General features: G+C 36.9%; 1 protein-coding gene across 8 annotated transcripts in view; it reads right to left on the reverse strand.

The window, feature by feature from the left end:
* The window catches only part of LOC139139117 (protein sidekick homolog), a 112178-nt gene that overhangs the window by 8544 nt on the left and 86406 nt on the right, over window positions 1-17228 (reverse strand). For 4 of the 8 annotated variants that reach the window (XM_070707907.1, XM_070707905.1, XM_070707906.1 and 1 more), the window contains 11 exons: window positions 15141-15291; window positions 14423-14505; window positions 12478-12607; window positions 10447-10545; window positions 9464-9617; window positions 7830-7978; window positions 7320-7508; window positions 6121-6309; window positions 5240-5542; window positions 3721-3799; window positions 2258-2496 (listed from right to left, as the gene is read on the reverse strand). In XM_070707907.1, the coding sequence (XP_070564008.1) occupies window positions 2258-2496; window positions 3721-3799; window positions 5240-5542; window positions 6121-6309; window positions 7320-7508; window positions 7830-7978; window positions 9464-9617; window positions 10447-10545; window positions 12478-12607; window positions 14423-14505; window positions 15141-15291 (1765 nt within the window). Of the gene's footprint in view, window positions 1-2257; window positions 2497-3720; window positions 3800-5239; window positions 5543-6120; window positions 6310-7319; window positions 7509-7829; window positions 7979-9463; window positions 9618-10446; window positions 10546-12477; window positions 12608-14422; window positions 14506-15140; window positions 15292-15394; window positions 15549-17228 lie in introns of all 8 variants that reach the window. The other 4 variants (XM_070707901.1, XM_070707902.1, XM_070707903.1 and 1 more) reach the window with 1 other exon arrangement.

Here is a 17228-nt window from a genome sequence, read left to right on the forward strand (position 1 = left end):
AATTAGATATTTATCAAAACAATATCTGTACCCAATTTCAAAGACTTGGGTGCCGTAATTTCAGAGTTATATACCTAATTACAAAGTTCATTAAATATGCAAATGAACCCTTAATTAAGTTCACACTAATGAATGCTTTACACTACAGTTAGATATCAGTCGGATCAGTATCTGCAGCAGATTTCATCTTATTTGGTGAAGTTATATCGGAGTTATATGACTAATTACAAAACTTCATAAAATATGCAAATGAGCTATTTATTAACTTGACACTGCCTAATGCTTCTAAGTATAATTAGATATATAGCAGATCAATATTTGTTGCAAGTATCATCAAGTTTGGTGCAGGAATTTCAGAGTTATCTCACTAATGTGTTTTTGAGTTATCGTGTAAACAGACAGACAGACAGACAGACACACACACGGACAGACAGACAGACATCGCTATGACAATAGCCCACGTGTTTACACACGTGAGCTAATAAAATTTAAGCTGTGGTGAAGTCTAAATATTCGAAGGGTAGAATAATTCATTTACATGCTAGACAAGCAGAGTCCAGGCATGACTGAGCATTTACAAGTAACTGAATCAATTTGACGGATTACTAGAAGGACTTTAATTGAAACACCGAGGGCTCAGATGTCAACTATGACCTGTTCATCCCTATTCCTTGTACACCGGTCTGCATTAATTACAGATAACAAAAGGTTTGGGTCAAACCATGGTGGTGACAGGGGTTAAGCTTTTAATCGAGCATTTGGAAGTGTTTGTCACTATTCATTCTTTTCATCAGTTTGATGAAACACAATCATGATTTTTACCACCTTTGACAATGATGTCCACAAAAACTGAACTGTCATGAATGTCGACAACACGTCCATGAAAATGAATGGTCTTTCAGCAGAAAGTTATTTCTGGCTGAGACTGTTATAGTCGACTGGAGATGCGCTCAGCTGGTTTATTTCAAATGCGTCGCTTCACATCTGACAGGAACAACGTGTTATTACATATGAAAAGAACATGACGTTGTCGTGACACCCACAGGAAATAACAAGAACATGATGTTGTCGTGACACCCACGGGAAATAACAAAATGAATTTCACCAGAAGAGATTGAATACAGGTCCAGAAATAAATTGTTGCTCAAAAGATGATGACTCATGAAATATGAAAGGTTCTAGATATCACTACAAAGTTCCCGCATCAGAGTGGCAGCGATTACACAAATCCCTCCTAATCTGTGATTAACTTTGTATGAATGTGGGATAAAGTGAACAGATTTTCCACCTTTGTGATCAAGTGATATGGATGACTGCCCGAACAGCGATAAAGAAAGCACGACTACTCCACCAGAAAATGTAGCTTCTCTTACATCAAGCTAATGAGGATTGGTTTTTTTTTAAACGACAAGATCAAGAAGGACTTGCAAGCCTGACAAATGGATTATTTTACAATGCTTATATCTGGCAGCATCTGACCTGTACAGATTGAATACAGGGATACCTGAAATCAACCACACTATAAATTCAATGCCAGCTATGAATGTCACGTTTCTATCGGTGTAGAAAACCATTCACTCTGCCTCCTGACTCAAAGGATAAAATGACACACTGAGTCAGCAAGCCTTTTAGAATATTGTGAAAACTGAATGCCTCCGTGTGAATTTAAAAAGAAAAAAACTTAAATTAAATTGAAAAACAATGATGACCAAAGCAAAGAAGAAATAAACTGACATTACCACGAAGCAACTCTTGAAGGATTCTGTATCACCATTATTTTCACTGAGTATGCATTCCCTCTTTTCTTCATTATTTTGCATTGCTTCATACAGCAAACTATTTTATGGCAATACACATCTCAAAAAATGAAAAATTTCTGAATGCTTGCTGTAGGACCAGATATGTATTCAGCAGATTCGCAAAAAAGCCTTTTTTTGCATGCAGTCTTGAATAATGGTTTCATTTTGCAAAGAAGTAGTGGAAACATCAAACCTGTTTGGAAAAGTATTCTAAATGGAAAAACTGTATGGTGTAAACTTACTAAAGCTCTCAGGAATGAAACACCGAATTGAAATGCTGCCGACGATGTGACTGCGTTCAATGAAAGCAGCAATGAGCAGAGTACGACACAAATCTTTCAAGATGGGCAATGAGCAATATGATATGTCGTTCTTGTCACAGTGGAAAGCTGTGACCCTGGTGAGTAACCGGCGTCAGCTACAATTACTGAACTACACGAAGTGAAATCTGTATTCACCTTTATCGTGGTAGCAAATCAGAATGTCATCGGTAGAAGCAGGCGGGCCCAGCTCGCTCTCAGCACTGATGGCTTGTACTTGACAGCGGACCACCACAGATTTGCTTTTGAGACTCTTGTCACAGTGAGCCGAGATGACGATGTCCGTCGTTGGCACCATTACCAAATCAGTCATAGCTTTGCCCATTTTACTGAAGCACTGGACAGCATACGTCATACCATCCTTTGGACTGTTCAGTCTGAATTCAAACACAACATTTTCCATCAGTTGCACATACGAACACTTTTGTTTTTGGTAAAACGTAATCAATTTTGTCAGTACAATTTTGGTGAATAACTTTAACCCTTTGAGTGCTCTAAATTTTCCCACCAAAATTTTAGTGCAAAATTTTACCAATTTTTATTAATTTTTCTGTAATGTTTTTGATAATTTTTGACCAAATAGACATCACATTTCATCAGCTACAGTGTTTTATCAAAATTTTGGCAAAAATCTGAAAAAAAATTGACTGGAGTATATTTTTTATGGGCGACAAAAATTGACTTTGGCGTTCAAAGGGTTAAAGGGTCAGAGGTATCATCTTTTGACATCATTGTCAATTTGGTTACTTTTGATACATTGAACTCTTTCACACCCCCCCCCTACTTCCTGGTATAGACGTCCAACTTTGTCATAGAAAGCAATGGAATTGGGAAAAACCATTGAGGTGAAAGGGTTAAAATTCAATTGGGCTTCTGCTGACTGCTCAAGGAACAGAGAAACCTACAGTCTCTGTCTGCTCTGTCTCCACATACATGACATGTCATACATCTTACAGATATACCCTTTCTTATCTGCCAAAGTCTAACGGTAATTGAATGATTTATATGTCATTCCTGTTGGATACGCTCAAAGGGAAATCCGACCAGCTTATGGTTAAAACCAAAAAGATTAAATTCATGTAAAAAGCAACATGTGCATGAAATGCAGTGAAAATACCAACCACTATCAAAATAAGACGACTGTCTCCTTCACAATGGTTTGCATTGAACTATTGGCAAAATGGGAACAAGACACATCTAAATTGAGGAGTTGCCAACACTGTCAGGCGAAACTATTGTCTAGGGGTAAACATCATCAGATATGCACAAACAACCCTTGCAAATGATACATTCCGAGCAGGATATGTGTGGATGCGTCTTGTTTTGATTTGACTACTTGTGAACTCCTTCCAGACAATGTTTCAACTTTCACATGAGTTGATTTCTTTGTTATTGACTGATATTACTGCCGATATGATAATCTCATCTGACAGTACGGTCAACTACTAAATCTAGACAGTAGGACTTGTTGCAGTACTGCCAACAGTTCTACGCAACTCACTGTAAAGAAAATCAACTTGCACAATATGATTACTAATGAGATATCAAGAACTGATAGAAATGTATGAGTGTAGGGCAAATCATTTCTGTGTTATGCTTACCGTTTCGGTGGTTGCCACTGTAATTCAATGGAAGAGTGTGTTGTCCGAGTCTTCACCACATCCATCGGTTCACTAGGGGCTAATGAAGAGAAAGTGAACATTTAAGCATCAGAGTTGATTTTTATGTACCTACAGCTCTTCATGACTGATGAGTTTCAATGACTCTGTACATATACAGCAAAGCTTGGCATAAAGAGCTAATTATTACTGAGCAATTTTTTGTCATTTTGCATACCTAATCTGATCATCAAATGTGAATCAGATTTTAATTTTGTATATTTGATCGCCTCCCTATCTGATCTGTCCCTGAGACAAATTCCATCTTTCAAAACTGAGAACATTTTGTTGCCCGCAGTACAGCACTAGAATCGAGTCTACAGTCAGTGTTACTGAATTGTGTGTATCTGCCGCCCCAATCTATGCTGAAGATATCTAAATTGAACATATGAAAAGAAATCGCTGTGCCAATCTATGCTGAAGATATCGGAATTGAACATTTGAAAACAAATTGCCGTGCCTATCTATGCTGAAGATATCTGAATTGAACATTTGAAAACAAACTGCCGTGCCTATATATGCTGAAGATATCTGAATTGAACATTTGAAAACAAATTGTGGTGCCTATCTATGCTGAAGATATCTAAATTGAACATTTGAAAACAAACTGTCATGCCTACATGTATCTATGCTGAAAATATCTGAATTGAACATTTGAAAACAAATTGTGGTGCCTATCTATGCTGAAAATATCTGAATTGAACAATTGAAAACAAAACTGGCATTGACAAGAGCAATAACCTGCCACTGCAGGGGCAAGGTGTCAAATAGTTCACATAATATCTGTTTCAGCATATACTGAGAAAGAACACAGTATTACAATAATTTTATCTGTAAGCTTTGTGGTCTACTTGTCAAGAGATAGACAGAATACATTTCCAGACAATAAGGAATGGAAATCATGTTGTTACTACACAACAGCAACATACAAAAAATCTGACTCAGAGTACTGAAAATGGAACAATATTTTGCCATAATATTATGACTATTAATGTCTGTTTGACACACGCTGAGTCAGTTGTTGAACACATGCAAATCAAAGACAGACAGACAATATTTCCTGATATTCTATCTGCACATAAAACAAAATGTGCTGGTTTTCAATCGCTACTGGAGACACGCAGATTTCACACCGACATAAATATTTAAAAATTACAGTCAGCTGAACTTTCACATCTTCTTTTCTTTCTTATACCAAACCAGATGAAAAGTTGACCTTTTCTGTTTGTATCTTCTGAGAATGATCTCCAAAGATATTTTGCCCAAGAGAATTATCTAGGGATTTCAACATGACATATACATATGATATTAAAAGTATGTTCAAAATTACACTGAAATCTTGCTAATATCCAGGGGAATCCAATATGATACCTACCCAGATGTTTTTTGTAAGGGCAAACCTGGAAATATTGCTGAATGTAATTTGACAACAAATATCTATATCTGATACTGCAAATCTTACCTCCGGCCTTTGTGGTTTTGTACATGGGCGTAGAATCTTTGCCGCATGGATCATCTATCATGGCACGACTGCAAGCCTTGACGGTGATTTCATACGTTTCATATCCACATAGGTTCTCCAGCGTTGCCTTAGCACTGGTGCTGTTCATAAATTTCATACCGCAGTCCGTGTTGTTCAACGGCCTCACTCCCACTGTATAGTAACCGATCACAACGTCGGAGTCGTTTTGCATTCTCCACGTCAAGCTCAAATTTGACGAGGTAATTTCGGGTACTTCCAATGCCTCAGGTCGTCCTCTTGGCGCTGAAACACATATCACAGACTCCATATCAACACAAAGCGAGCATGTCTAAGTTGTGTCAGGGCCAGCGTAGACCTTTGCTTTGACATCCTTTTGTTTTAATTATTTTCTAACTTGGAAAATATAACATACAGACCCATCTAATGCTACAATACTTACAAGCTAACTAGTCCCATACAAGGAATATGTATTATTATAATGAATGAAAAGATTTCAGATGTTATGATACCATACAACATACATTATTAATAGCTGAGATAGTTTAATGTCAGAATGCAGAATCTCAGACTTGGTGAAGGCAACTCAGCTACTGAAAGACATGGATTACAGTAAGAAACCATTATCGAACTGGCTGAGTGTTATCGTCTAGGGTGCTACAACACGATGTACAACAATAGGTGTGAAAAATATACATGCATGCATGCATGTACACTTACGTACATATCAGATAAGGATGGGGATGAATAGCTGTGAACTCAAATTTTTTTAACTAGTCTGAGGATTTTCTCAAAATTATAAGAACAATGTGAATATATGCACTGTATACGAGTGAAGAAAATTCAGCTACATTCCAACTGACCTCCGATGCTTGTTCGCTGCAAAACATATTCAGAGGCCGGTCCCCCTCCAACAGCAGTGCGTGCTGACACTGAGACAGCATACTCTGAGTTTGGTAACAGGCCGCCGATATCAAAGGACAACCATTCTCTACTTGACTTCAAAGAGTGGGGATCGCTGACGTTGAATGTTACCGTGGTGATGTCTCGACCTGTTGATTTGACATAACGGACGAGAAGATAGTTAATTAAAGTGCTAAGTTACATGAACCAAAATCCCTCCGTCGATGAAGGGACTATGCATGAACTGTACATGTATGTTACTGTACATCAAGTCTTCAAATTGGTCTTGTTCTTTATCTCTGCTAGTTAGGACAGATTTTGCTCTGCTACATTCAAAATGCAGCAATTTCTTCTTGTTGGTGTCCAGCTAAATAAACATGACTGTGAAATGCATACGGTAAAACCTACATCTTTCACACATGAAATGTCGAATCTTTTGAACTAAATTGTATTGCACGGTAGTATAACAAGCCTTAGTCTTAGAGAAAGAGAAGTTTCAAGTTTTACCCCCACTTCCCACAGATTAGAAACTTTAAACCATTCTCTTGCATTATCAAGAAAAAAGTGGCTTCACTGAGTAAAGTCTGGGATTGGAGAAACAAATCAGCTAAAATTTACCGATATTGGACATTCAAAATGGCCACTACACCCAGAGCTACAGGGACGTTTTTTCCATTCTCACAAGAAATAATAAAGTGACACCACCGTTTCCTCCACTGCCTTCAAAATGAGTCTACATGAGTAGCAGACTAGAAAACCTGTGAAAATTTGAGTGTCACCAAAATTGTCCCCAACATTCATTCTATCTTGTAAACATAGGTTCTAATGGTATAAAACCTTTGAACTTTTTACAAACATACAAAGACAAACAAATATGAAATTCCACTTGTTTCCACGCACCCACTCAAAGGTAAATGTATCTTGTTGTGAACATATACGTTTGTATCATTCCCTCTCAGGCACAAGTGACTTTATATACACAAACAACATACACTTTTCTCATTCAAAATGGTTTTGCAATCCACCAACCAACCAATTAATCAATCAATCGCCAAATCAATCTCAGAAGGAAATGTATCAAAATTGACTGAAACGATAAAATCCTCATTTTTTCATCTCTGATTTCACTCTAAATGCTTGGATTTTCATAATTCCATACCTTGACAGTCAATGCGCTTCCTTGAGCTGTCTCCATTCACATTCGGTTGATAGGCACAAACGGAGAAGTTGTAGGAGCGGATGAGACCATTCCTGTCTCCAAGACACGGAGGCTTCCATCTTGCTCTGAGACTGGATGGAACGTTAGGGATAGCCTCCAGTGACAAGTTACCTGGTGCACCAGTTGGAACTATGATTTCATCAAAAAACCAAAGCAATGATATAAAATTTATGTTGTATCTTCCTTACACAATATCATTTTTCTCTTTACAGTAGAGCAATGCCACCTAGGGAATATGTTATTGCTATTTTTCAAATTAATTTGCCGTAAATTTTGTCATGCGTCTACTGGGCTTGTGATAGATGACAGTAATTATACAAACAGACAGAGAGACAACATCCATTCCCTACAACTTTTGACAAACTGAAAGTATCAATGCAGGTAGAGAAATTCGTAGAATTACGTAGAAATATGTACGTACGACAGGCAAAGAATTAAAATATCGCCTACCTCCTTCTAATGTGTACTCAGTAATAGTTTCTGAAAAGCCACCGTATCCAACGGTGTTTTGTGCTTGAACTCTAAACTCATACTGGACGTATGCCTCTAGGTTCTTGGCAATGTGGCGGTTGACAGAAGCATTAAAGTCGAGCCTACTACTGCAGTGAAAAAGAGTGAGATAAAAAACTTTAATTACATGTAACCATGGCAAACAAAGGTCTTCACAATTTTGTATCATTTTCACTTTCACTCTGTGTAAGTTTGATGAGGCCTATTTGTACATTTGGAAATCATACACAGCTGTGGGTTGTTATCTTTGTATCGTATATGTAAAACATATATTTAATGTGCATCAATGTTTGGCGATGGCATACAATGATGTTCTCTTACATTGAACAGAAACCAATTACTGGAAATCTTTTAATACCGTCACAAGGTTTTATTGAGGTTTAAAAGGATGGTGGGCGCTATACACCAGGACATTGGGCCCAAAGTGTAAACAAAACGTAAAAAACACTGTACGAAAAAACCAACCGTATTTTAACCAGAAAATTGGGAGTAAAAAAGAATTTATGACTGTTTCACAATAAAATATTAATTGCTTCCTTTCTGGTGGTTTCAATTATGTTTTCATTACAACTTCCCCATTTTAATGGTGAAATCAGCTTGGTTTTCCCTATTAATCACACTACCGCAATTTCAAACTTGCTTTACTGCTTACAAAATATCATTAGTCATGTGTGAATAGTTTAACATTAGACAAAGCCTTTTGCTGCAGTGGTCTAAGATCACATAGTCCTGACTGTTTATTTTGCTTGCTAATTTTGATGAAGGTGACCTGATTGACAAAATACACTTATCTAGTTCTTGATGTATGACAGTATCTGCATGAAAATGACAATTTTTTTATTTTTCTAAATACAATCCAAAGCACTATGTCAAACAACAAAAACCCAAAACATCCTACAAAGATTTTTGATTGGAAGAGGACAACAGAAAAATACAGTTTTCTTCATAACAGTAAAATTTTATCCTTGTGAATCAATATTTATCGTAGAAACCCTTTTAATTAGACCACACTATTAATTCGACCACCCTAGTTTTTTTTCTAAAAACTTAATTTTATTTTATCCTTATCAATTCGACCATCGATGGAAATTTGGACTTTCTCAATCTCTAGTAATTCATCGAACAAGTCATGACAAGCCATTTTGAACATTTAATCTGATAACATACACAGAACAATACAATGTACAGAATGTCCAAGTCGGGACTTCAGGAAAGTCACCTTTATATGTTTCAATCATCCAAGATGGTAAGCATATTACTTATGAACTGTCAAAAAGGTTGAAATCCCTAATAATTTGAAGTTATTTCGGCTTTGTTAATTTTCTAATAATTCAACTATTTAAAATTGGCCCTTTTTATTTTCTAATAATTCAACTATTCAAAATTGTAATTATTTTATTCTCGTCAAATTGAAAAGGGTTTTACGGTAACTAAAATTTCATCTGTCTTTATTAATTCTTGATAAGAATACTTTCATAAGAAACATAGTCTAACTCTTCTAAAGGAAGGGTGTTAGTGTTGTCATGTATGCTGAACAGTATAAAAAACTATGGAAACTATGAAGAAATACATACATTGGTCTATCACTTCCGGTGTTCCCATCACTTGCACTGTAAAAAAGAATGTAATTTGTGATGATTCCGTTCGGATTGGTCGGTGGAGTCCAGCTAACGGAGATGCTGTCATCCGACATTGCTTTTACTTCTCTTATCTTTGGTGCCCCTGGCGCTGCGGAAGAGGTAATAGAAAGGTATGACATTGTGTGTGTATACATTGTGTATGGCAAAACATTTCAACAAGAAGTGGAAAACATGGATAAAGGCTGAGCTTTCATAGCAATCTATAAAATGTAATCCACACAAATTTTTTTCATATTTTTTGCAAAATTTTGATTTTTCATAAACTGTAGCCAATGAAAAGTGATGTCCATCTTGTCTAAAATTGTCAAAAAATACAGAGAAATTCATAAAAGTTGGTAAAATTTTACACTAAAATTTTGGTGGGAAAATTTACAGCTTTCAAAGGGTTAATATGAAGAAATAGGAGATTAAACAGAAAGAAGGAGAAAATTTCAGGAAAATGTTTTATCACCTGGCATTGGTATACAGATATGAAAATAGCGAAAAAACAAAAAAGAATAAAAGAAATGAATGACAAAGTCCTTGCATCCCAGATGGTAACATCTCATTCAGTTAGGTTTAGGGACAAATACTGATGGTTTGGGAATGCCATGAATATTTCTAATGTTTTCTATTCTGACTGAACTGATATCCCACGGGGCATTCTGGTCAAATGAAACAGCAATTTTGACAGTATCAACGAGCTTTAACAACTCATAACATTATCTGAGCTGACTGGTTTGAAATTCACGTCTCTGCAAGTTGAGAATGGAAAATGTTTGACACTGATAAACCTTCATTTTTCATCATATATTTGATTGTCAAAAACATTACTTTCTTTTGTGGCAATATTACTGTGTATACATATATGTACATGTATGTGAATGGGGCATTCATCTGAACATTTTACGAGGTGCAGGTACTTATATAATCCTCACCAGAGGTTTTGTCCACAATGCGAATTTGAGTCACTGGTGAATCTCCAACACTGTTGTACATGACCACACTCACTGTGTAGGATCTGAATACACTCAGGTCTGTTGAGAAAAACATATTTTACAGTAAGTTCCATGACAGAGTAAATTTGTGGATTAATTGTGAGGAAAGGCAGTTGTTTGACTGTGTAAACCTCACAAAAGTACGATAGCAGCCTTCCTGTGTGATTGGGAAACCTAAATTTTCACAAATGACCTTGTAAAATTCCTGTTATATTATATGCTACACGAAGCCTAGCTGCTGATGCAGTCTTTGTTGCCAATGCAATCTCAATGATAGGTTGCTCATGAGTTTCTTGTACATGTATCTCACAGGTTGTCTTTCAGCTTGATGAAGGCAAAATTTGCCCCTAAAGGACAGATATTTTGGGCTCAATCTTAATTTTTTGAAAATCAATTTTTCCCATAGAGTTAACACGGGGAGGGCAGCCATTTTGAATTTCAAATATCAGTAAATGTTAAGTAAACTCACGGTAACTTCTGATTTTGCTTTGATCAGAGGATAGTTGACAGTTTCATTACGGAAAGTATGAGAAAAGCTTAAATCGTTCAATTTTGAGGAGCATACACTCTCAGTTTGTACACCGTACTCATAATTCCATACATGACATCGAGTTGCTCATGAAAATTGCACTGGCCACATGTAGATAAATGTTCATCTACACCTTACATGATGTAATAATTCTTTGGAAATGATTAAGTTAAATACATGTATGAGTACCAGGACAATTTATTTCTCTGAAAGATATCAAATTGTTTATATTTACCAGATCACAGAAAGCTGACAGAGCAATAGTGACATAATCACACTTTAACCTGGCTTTAAGACTTAACCTGTTCACCCCTAATTCCAAGTAAAAAGGTCCACAATCACCATCGCTAACAATGGGTTTGGGCTAAACCATGGTGGTGAAAGGGTTCAAGTTTGGACTTGTAGCCAATGTAAGCAGTGTAGAATGAATTCCTTGCCACTGATATGTGTTTTGTAGATTTTAATTAACACAGAACTAATGTTATTGCTGGGTGTCAATGACATCTAAGGACATGGCAGATGTTTAGAAAAACAACAATTGAGTCCATCCCAATGCATTGGAATCAGCAGAATCTTCATCCTATTTTCAATATCCAAAATGCACACAGCATCATTTGAAACAACATCATGCACTTAAAGGGACATAGACTACATTACGGCATATAGACTTCATATAGAATATACAACAACATTGCATACATTATGAAATATATACAGACATACAAAGTCATTTAAACCTTGATATGAAAGACAAATCAAACAGCATTTTTATCATTCTTAAACTTTTATTTTAGAAAGTGTGCTTGGTCCTCAAGTGTTGCCATAGGAAGATCTACTTTCCAAACTAAATAATATTTTGGGTGCAATCACTTTCTTGAAATCCTGGTATGTAGCGTCTGTCATTCCTAGTTGGTCTGGGCATTTTATTTCTGTGGAAACCAAAAATCTTCAGGAAGACAATGATAGCACTCCAACACAAGTGCTGTAATTTTAGAATACAGAATTTCTCTACCCCAAAGACTCAGAAGCAATCGATACAATGACTTTGAACTTTCTGCAGTGGACAGACATACGCACGACAGACATGATTCACTGACCCAGCATCATTTCACACACGTAGCAAATGGGATCTACATTATGAAAACTGGAAACCTGTAGCTTTAACATCTGACAGCCTCTTTGTTGGGGCATGGTTTTATTCTACTTCATGTAGCAACAGCTGCAACAATTATATTGTGCTTGCTCTGTTTCAGATCAATACCATTTGTACACACGCAGTATGTGGTATATACAGGGTCGTAAAATTTTTATCGTCTTCTATAACTGGGCATTTATCTTTTTTTTTTCAGTGAGTTATCAAGTTTTACCAGCCAACCGTAATCAATGATAACTGAATGCTACATTTAATCGAGCAAGTATTGTCAACAGTAGACTGATCCTACCTGTGATGGTGTACATAGTTTGGTTTCCATCTTGTATGTCGATCATTTTTTGCTTTGAAGGAGATCCTTCTTCAAGCCACGCAACTCTAAAACCTAGAATTATTCCATTCCTTTCCCTCTTTTCAGGTAGCTGTGATTTCAAACCCAAACAAAACAAAACATTTGTTACTTATCCAGAGGACAAAAGAGCCACGGAAAATCCAACAATCTTGTATTAACCCTTTGAGTGCTGTAATAGTTTCACACCAAAATTTTAGTGCAACATTTGTCACCAATTTTTATGAATTTTTCTGTAATTTTTTGATAATTTTGGACCAAGTGTACATCACATTTCATTGGCTACTGTTTGTTATCAAAATTTTGACAAAAATCTGAAAAAATTGACTGGAGTATATTTTCTAAAGGTGACAAAAATTGACTTGGCACTCAAAGGGTTAAATGCCAACGTTTCACAACATTATCAATAATTCCCATCACAATACATTACATACCTCAGAGGATCATTACCAGTATGGATTGATTCAATGCTACCAAAATCAAATCAAAATGGCGGACAACTAACATCGATCCCGATCTTCATCCGACATTTGTTGTCGGCGGGATCGTTGCAACCTTCCGACGTTCTTAAAACATAATGATCATTCTTGTTTTTCATGGTGTTAAATGTTGATGAAATATGACTATAATCCCCAAGGTTTGCTTTGTACCGTGTCTAAAGGGTGTAGTGCACTACCAGTGTGCAGTAACATTACGTCAATGAGCATTGCTTCAGCTTCATTCTTTATATGAAACTCTAGTCTCTAATTTTTCGACCATCCATCAAGAGGCGATATTTTTTGGAACTCTATCAATTCGACTTTTTTGATATCGTAATTATTTTTTCTGGTCGAATTGTTGGAGTGTTTACGGTATTTTGTGGAAGCGGTGCTGACCTACACCAACGCATCAAATGACCAAAATTTACGAGAAATATGCGTCTCTTTTTAGTGAACAGCACACTTGGCTTTACAATGTATGCAAGGCAAACAATATTCACAGAAGATGACTGTTTGGATCGTGTCTCATACATTATTGGAATATTGAGCACCGTTGGGAGCATACAGTTCTTATCCTTACAGGAGCATAATGTTTGGCAAAACGAACAGAGGTCCCATAAGCCCTCTATTCAAGACTGATACCTGTCTCATGACATTGAAAAGAAGATGGTTCCTGACCTGGTCTGGCACACTACCAAAGAGAGGAAAACACTACCAAATATGGGCATTGCTCCTACATATTTGTGGAGATGAAAGCATGTGTGTCGCTAGCATGCCTCCTCAACTCAAAAGTCATCTGAGTCAGTTATTATGGTAATTTCAGTACATCTCTATGTACTAGCACATTACCAGCAAAAGGTTCTGTCATCAGGGGGTTTCTTGCAATGCTCGGGTGCCAGTTTAGCCTTCCTTTTTGGAGGGACAGTGGTTTAGCCTAGCAGACACTTTGTTTATCACAGACATACCATGTATCAATGGATCATCAAGGGCTAAGCCATTATGATCAAGACATGTACATCAAGCTACAAATTACCATGGTCCTATGATAAATCGACAGTAGAGTCAAATTTCTTTTGACACTTACACAAGTCTGTGACAGTGTGCCACCAAAAAAACACCCTTTTCATAATTACTTCATCCACAATGGAGAGCTACTCTTTATATAATTGTCCTTTTTTCTACAAATTAATTATTTTTTTGCCTGTATTATTGATAACATGCTTAACTTTAGAGCAGTGTTGTGATGAATGAAACACAAACGTAAGACCACGGAAACACACTCTCAGAACCGTACATCTGTTGTCTCACAATGCCCTGATTGATTTTCATATGTCTGAATGCAGTAAGATGAATGTACTGGCTGATTTTAATTATCTGAATCGCAGGACTGACACAGACAGAATACTTACCGTCCATGAGATAGTCACATCCCTCGATGTCACATTCTTGATTATCTCTTGATTTATGAAAAGCCGCACTCCCTCATCGGGTTCTACACAACGATTAGAATTCACCAGGGAAAGCACAACAGAAGCAGAAAAAAAACCCACATGTGAACAAATAAGGTACATCCATTCTCGTGGCTTGTACTCATCTTTTATTGTATGGCTACCCAATCATTTCATGATCGCTACAGCTATGTGCAATCGGCAGATTAAAAAAATTTTGTAACTGTCAAAAAAACCAACACACACGGTGTGAATCAAAGCAAAATGTCAGGTAGCCATAGTAACTGTGCATGGGAAATCTGTTAGACGTGGCCTGAACATTATAATCAAATCACTTTATGATAATTACGTTTCAAAAAAAGGAACTGTTTTCTGCATGTATTTTTTTAGCTGCAGCAGATTTTAACTTGGCTATATTGGTTTAATTACGGACAAGGAGTCTGTGGTTCAATTTTATGAAAGGAAAGTATCTGCCTTTGCTCAACATGGTGTGAATAATTCTAGGTTTTCAGCCATTTGATAAGCCATTTGATGGTAAGCCGTACGTAAACAGTGGATGAAGTATTAAGCTACATGTATGTATGGACAGGCAGTGATATCATATAAAGCGCAGACCACGTCAAACAAAGCTAGTGGCAGACAGAGTAAGGGCAGTTCAACTGCACACTTTGTCGTATACCTTTAGGTTTTGTCGTCCCCGTCGAAATTTCTGACCAAGCGCTCCAATGTCCGTCAGTACCCGTCGGTTTGCAAGATACCCGGAAATCATATGTGGTAAAAGGCTCAAGCCCTCTTACGCGATAGTGTTCCGTTCTATCAATATGAGGTTGCTACACATGCAGAAATGAACGGGAAACAAATTGTGAAAAGAAAACAAAATAAATAAAAGGGTCTAGGGGAGTCGAGCAAAGAGCTGGCTAAATATATCAGTACCTGACTCCACAGTGTATCCACTGGCCACGGCCCATGAGCTCCAATGTTTTCCATGGCCAGCAGCTGGCGTGGCAGCGATTCGCACAAGATAGCGAGTGAAGGGATGCAAACCCTGGATAAGTGAGGCGACCTGATTTTTGGCAGTGAGGATTTCCTGTTTGGCCAGCACAGCAGAGCATGTGTGAAAAAGAATGAGACATAAAAAAAGATAGAAATTGTGGAAAGAGGGTAAAAACAAACGGAGTGAGACAAAGTTAGCAATCTTTGATTAGTTTTTGTTGGTGAGGATACAGGGAAAGTATGGAGCAAGAGCTGATAGAGAGATAAACTTTATTCCTGCAGATGCTTCATATTTTTTCAAGAAAAGAAACATTCATGACTTAATTTTTTTTGTTCTTTTGATATGATGAGTAGCTTTGGGTATATATCTCAACAAAAGTACATATTATTTTTCATAACGCCAGACAACATCACATTCTGTTACAACTCTGATTTTCAAAAAATAATTAATGAATAGAAATATAAGATGAGATAAAACAATCCTTGGCACAACTTTTTCATGTCTTTCCAAAAAAAAAATCTTACACGGAGAAATCTTTAAAAGTGAAAAAAACTAGTTCTGTTGATCAAGAATTCAACAATTTTCTTTATAACTGTTGTGTCATATTTTTCATGAAGGCAGGAAGATAACTCAATATATAAAATCTGTTCCGTGTTGATAAAAATCACTTCCATGAAAAGGAAAATCAACAAAATTTCTGAATCAATGTACTGAAATGGAATGACAAATAAGAACCAATACTTTCAGTGACTCCTGCTACACTGGTTAATTTATGTTCTTTCCTATGCACTTCGACACACCCTTTACAGTACTGGTTCCGACCCCCATCTCAGTTTTTTGGCTTACAATAGGTCTATTAAAACCATGTGATGGAATATGTAAGGGTTCTGCATATTATCAAGCTCCCATTTCTATATGCTTAAAATTACTGATTAAAACCTAGGAAATACAGTATCTATTAGATGCATGAAACAGGAACGAAATACATACAGTGAAGAAAGTAGGCCTCAGCTGTTACACAACTGTGACATTATCCAGATCAGTTTACTTTCAGAATTAGTATTTTTGCAATTTAGGAAAAGAAAATAGTCACAAGGAAAGGAAGTATGAAGTGAAGTTGTGTTAATGTGTTTATGTACAGATGCTTATAGTTAATCTCTGGGTGGTTATCCCTTGCCATAATTGTATAGGTTTTACTATAAAAAGAAGGTATTTTTGGTGACTGAATGAGGGGGGGGGGGGGGGGGGGGGGGGGGGGGGGGGGGGGGGGGGGGGGGGGGGGGGGGGGGGAATAGGAAAAATTCCAAATTTGATAGGTGATTTGAAACGTGCTTTTAAATGGTATAGAGCAGTTGGGCATAGTTCAAGAACAGCTTTTTCCAATTACATGTCTGTGCATGTGTCTCGGGGCTGAAGCAGATTGGAAAGCTACATTGTAGTGTGTATGGTTTGACCGTTGTGGCTGACTTTGCTACTGTATTAGCTACAGATTGCCTACAGCCTTGGCAATATTACTCGCTGGAAATGAAAACCAAAAAAGTTTGGGAAAATATGCTTTGACCTTAGGCTGTTGTTGAAGCCGAATCATGGCTCGTCAAAAGACGGTAACTCACAAATTTCCAGAAAATTATCAGAACCAAACATTAAATTGTGTCGATCCAAAGAGTACATGGTACTATTGCCCGTAGATCCTAAAAAAAACTAAAATAATTTGAGAAAACAAAATGGGCCATAAGGGCCAAAAAATTGCTTTATGAAAATCTTAATATTTTG

The sequence above is a fragment of the Ptychodera flava genome, chromosome 8 (assembly GCF_041260155.1).
Source record: "Ptychodera flava strain L36383 chromosome 8, AS_Pfla_20210202, whole genome shotgun sequence".
Lineage (NCBI taxonomy): Eukaryota > Metazoa > Hemichordata > Enteropneusta > Ptychoderidae > Ptychodera > Ptychodera flava.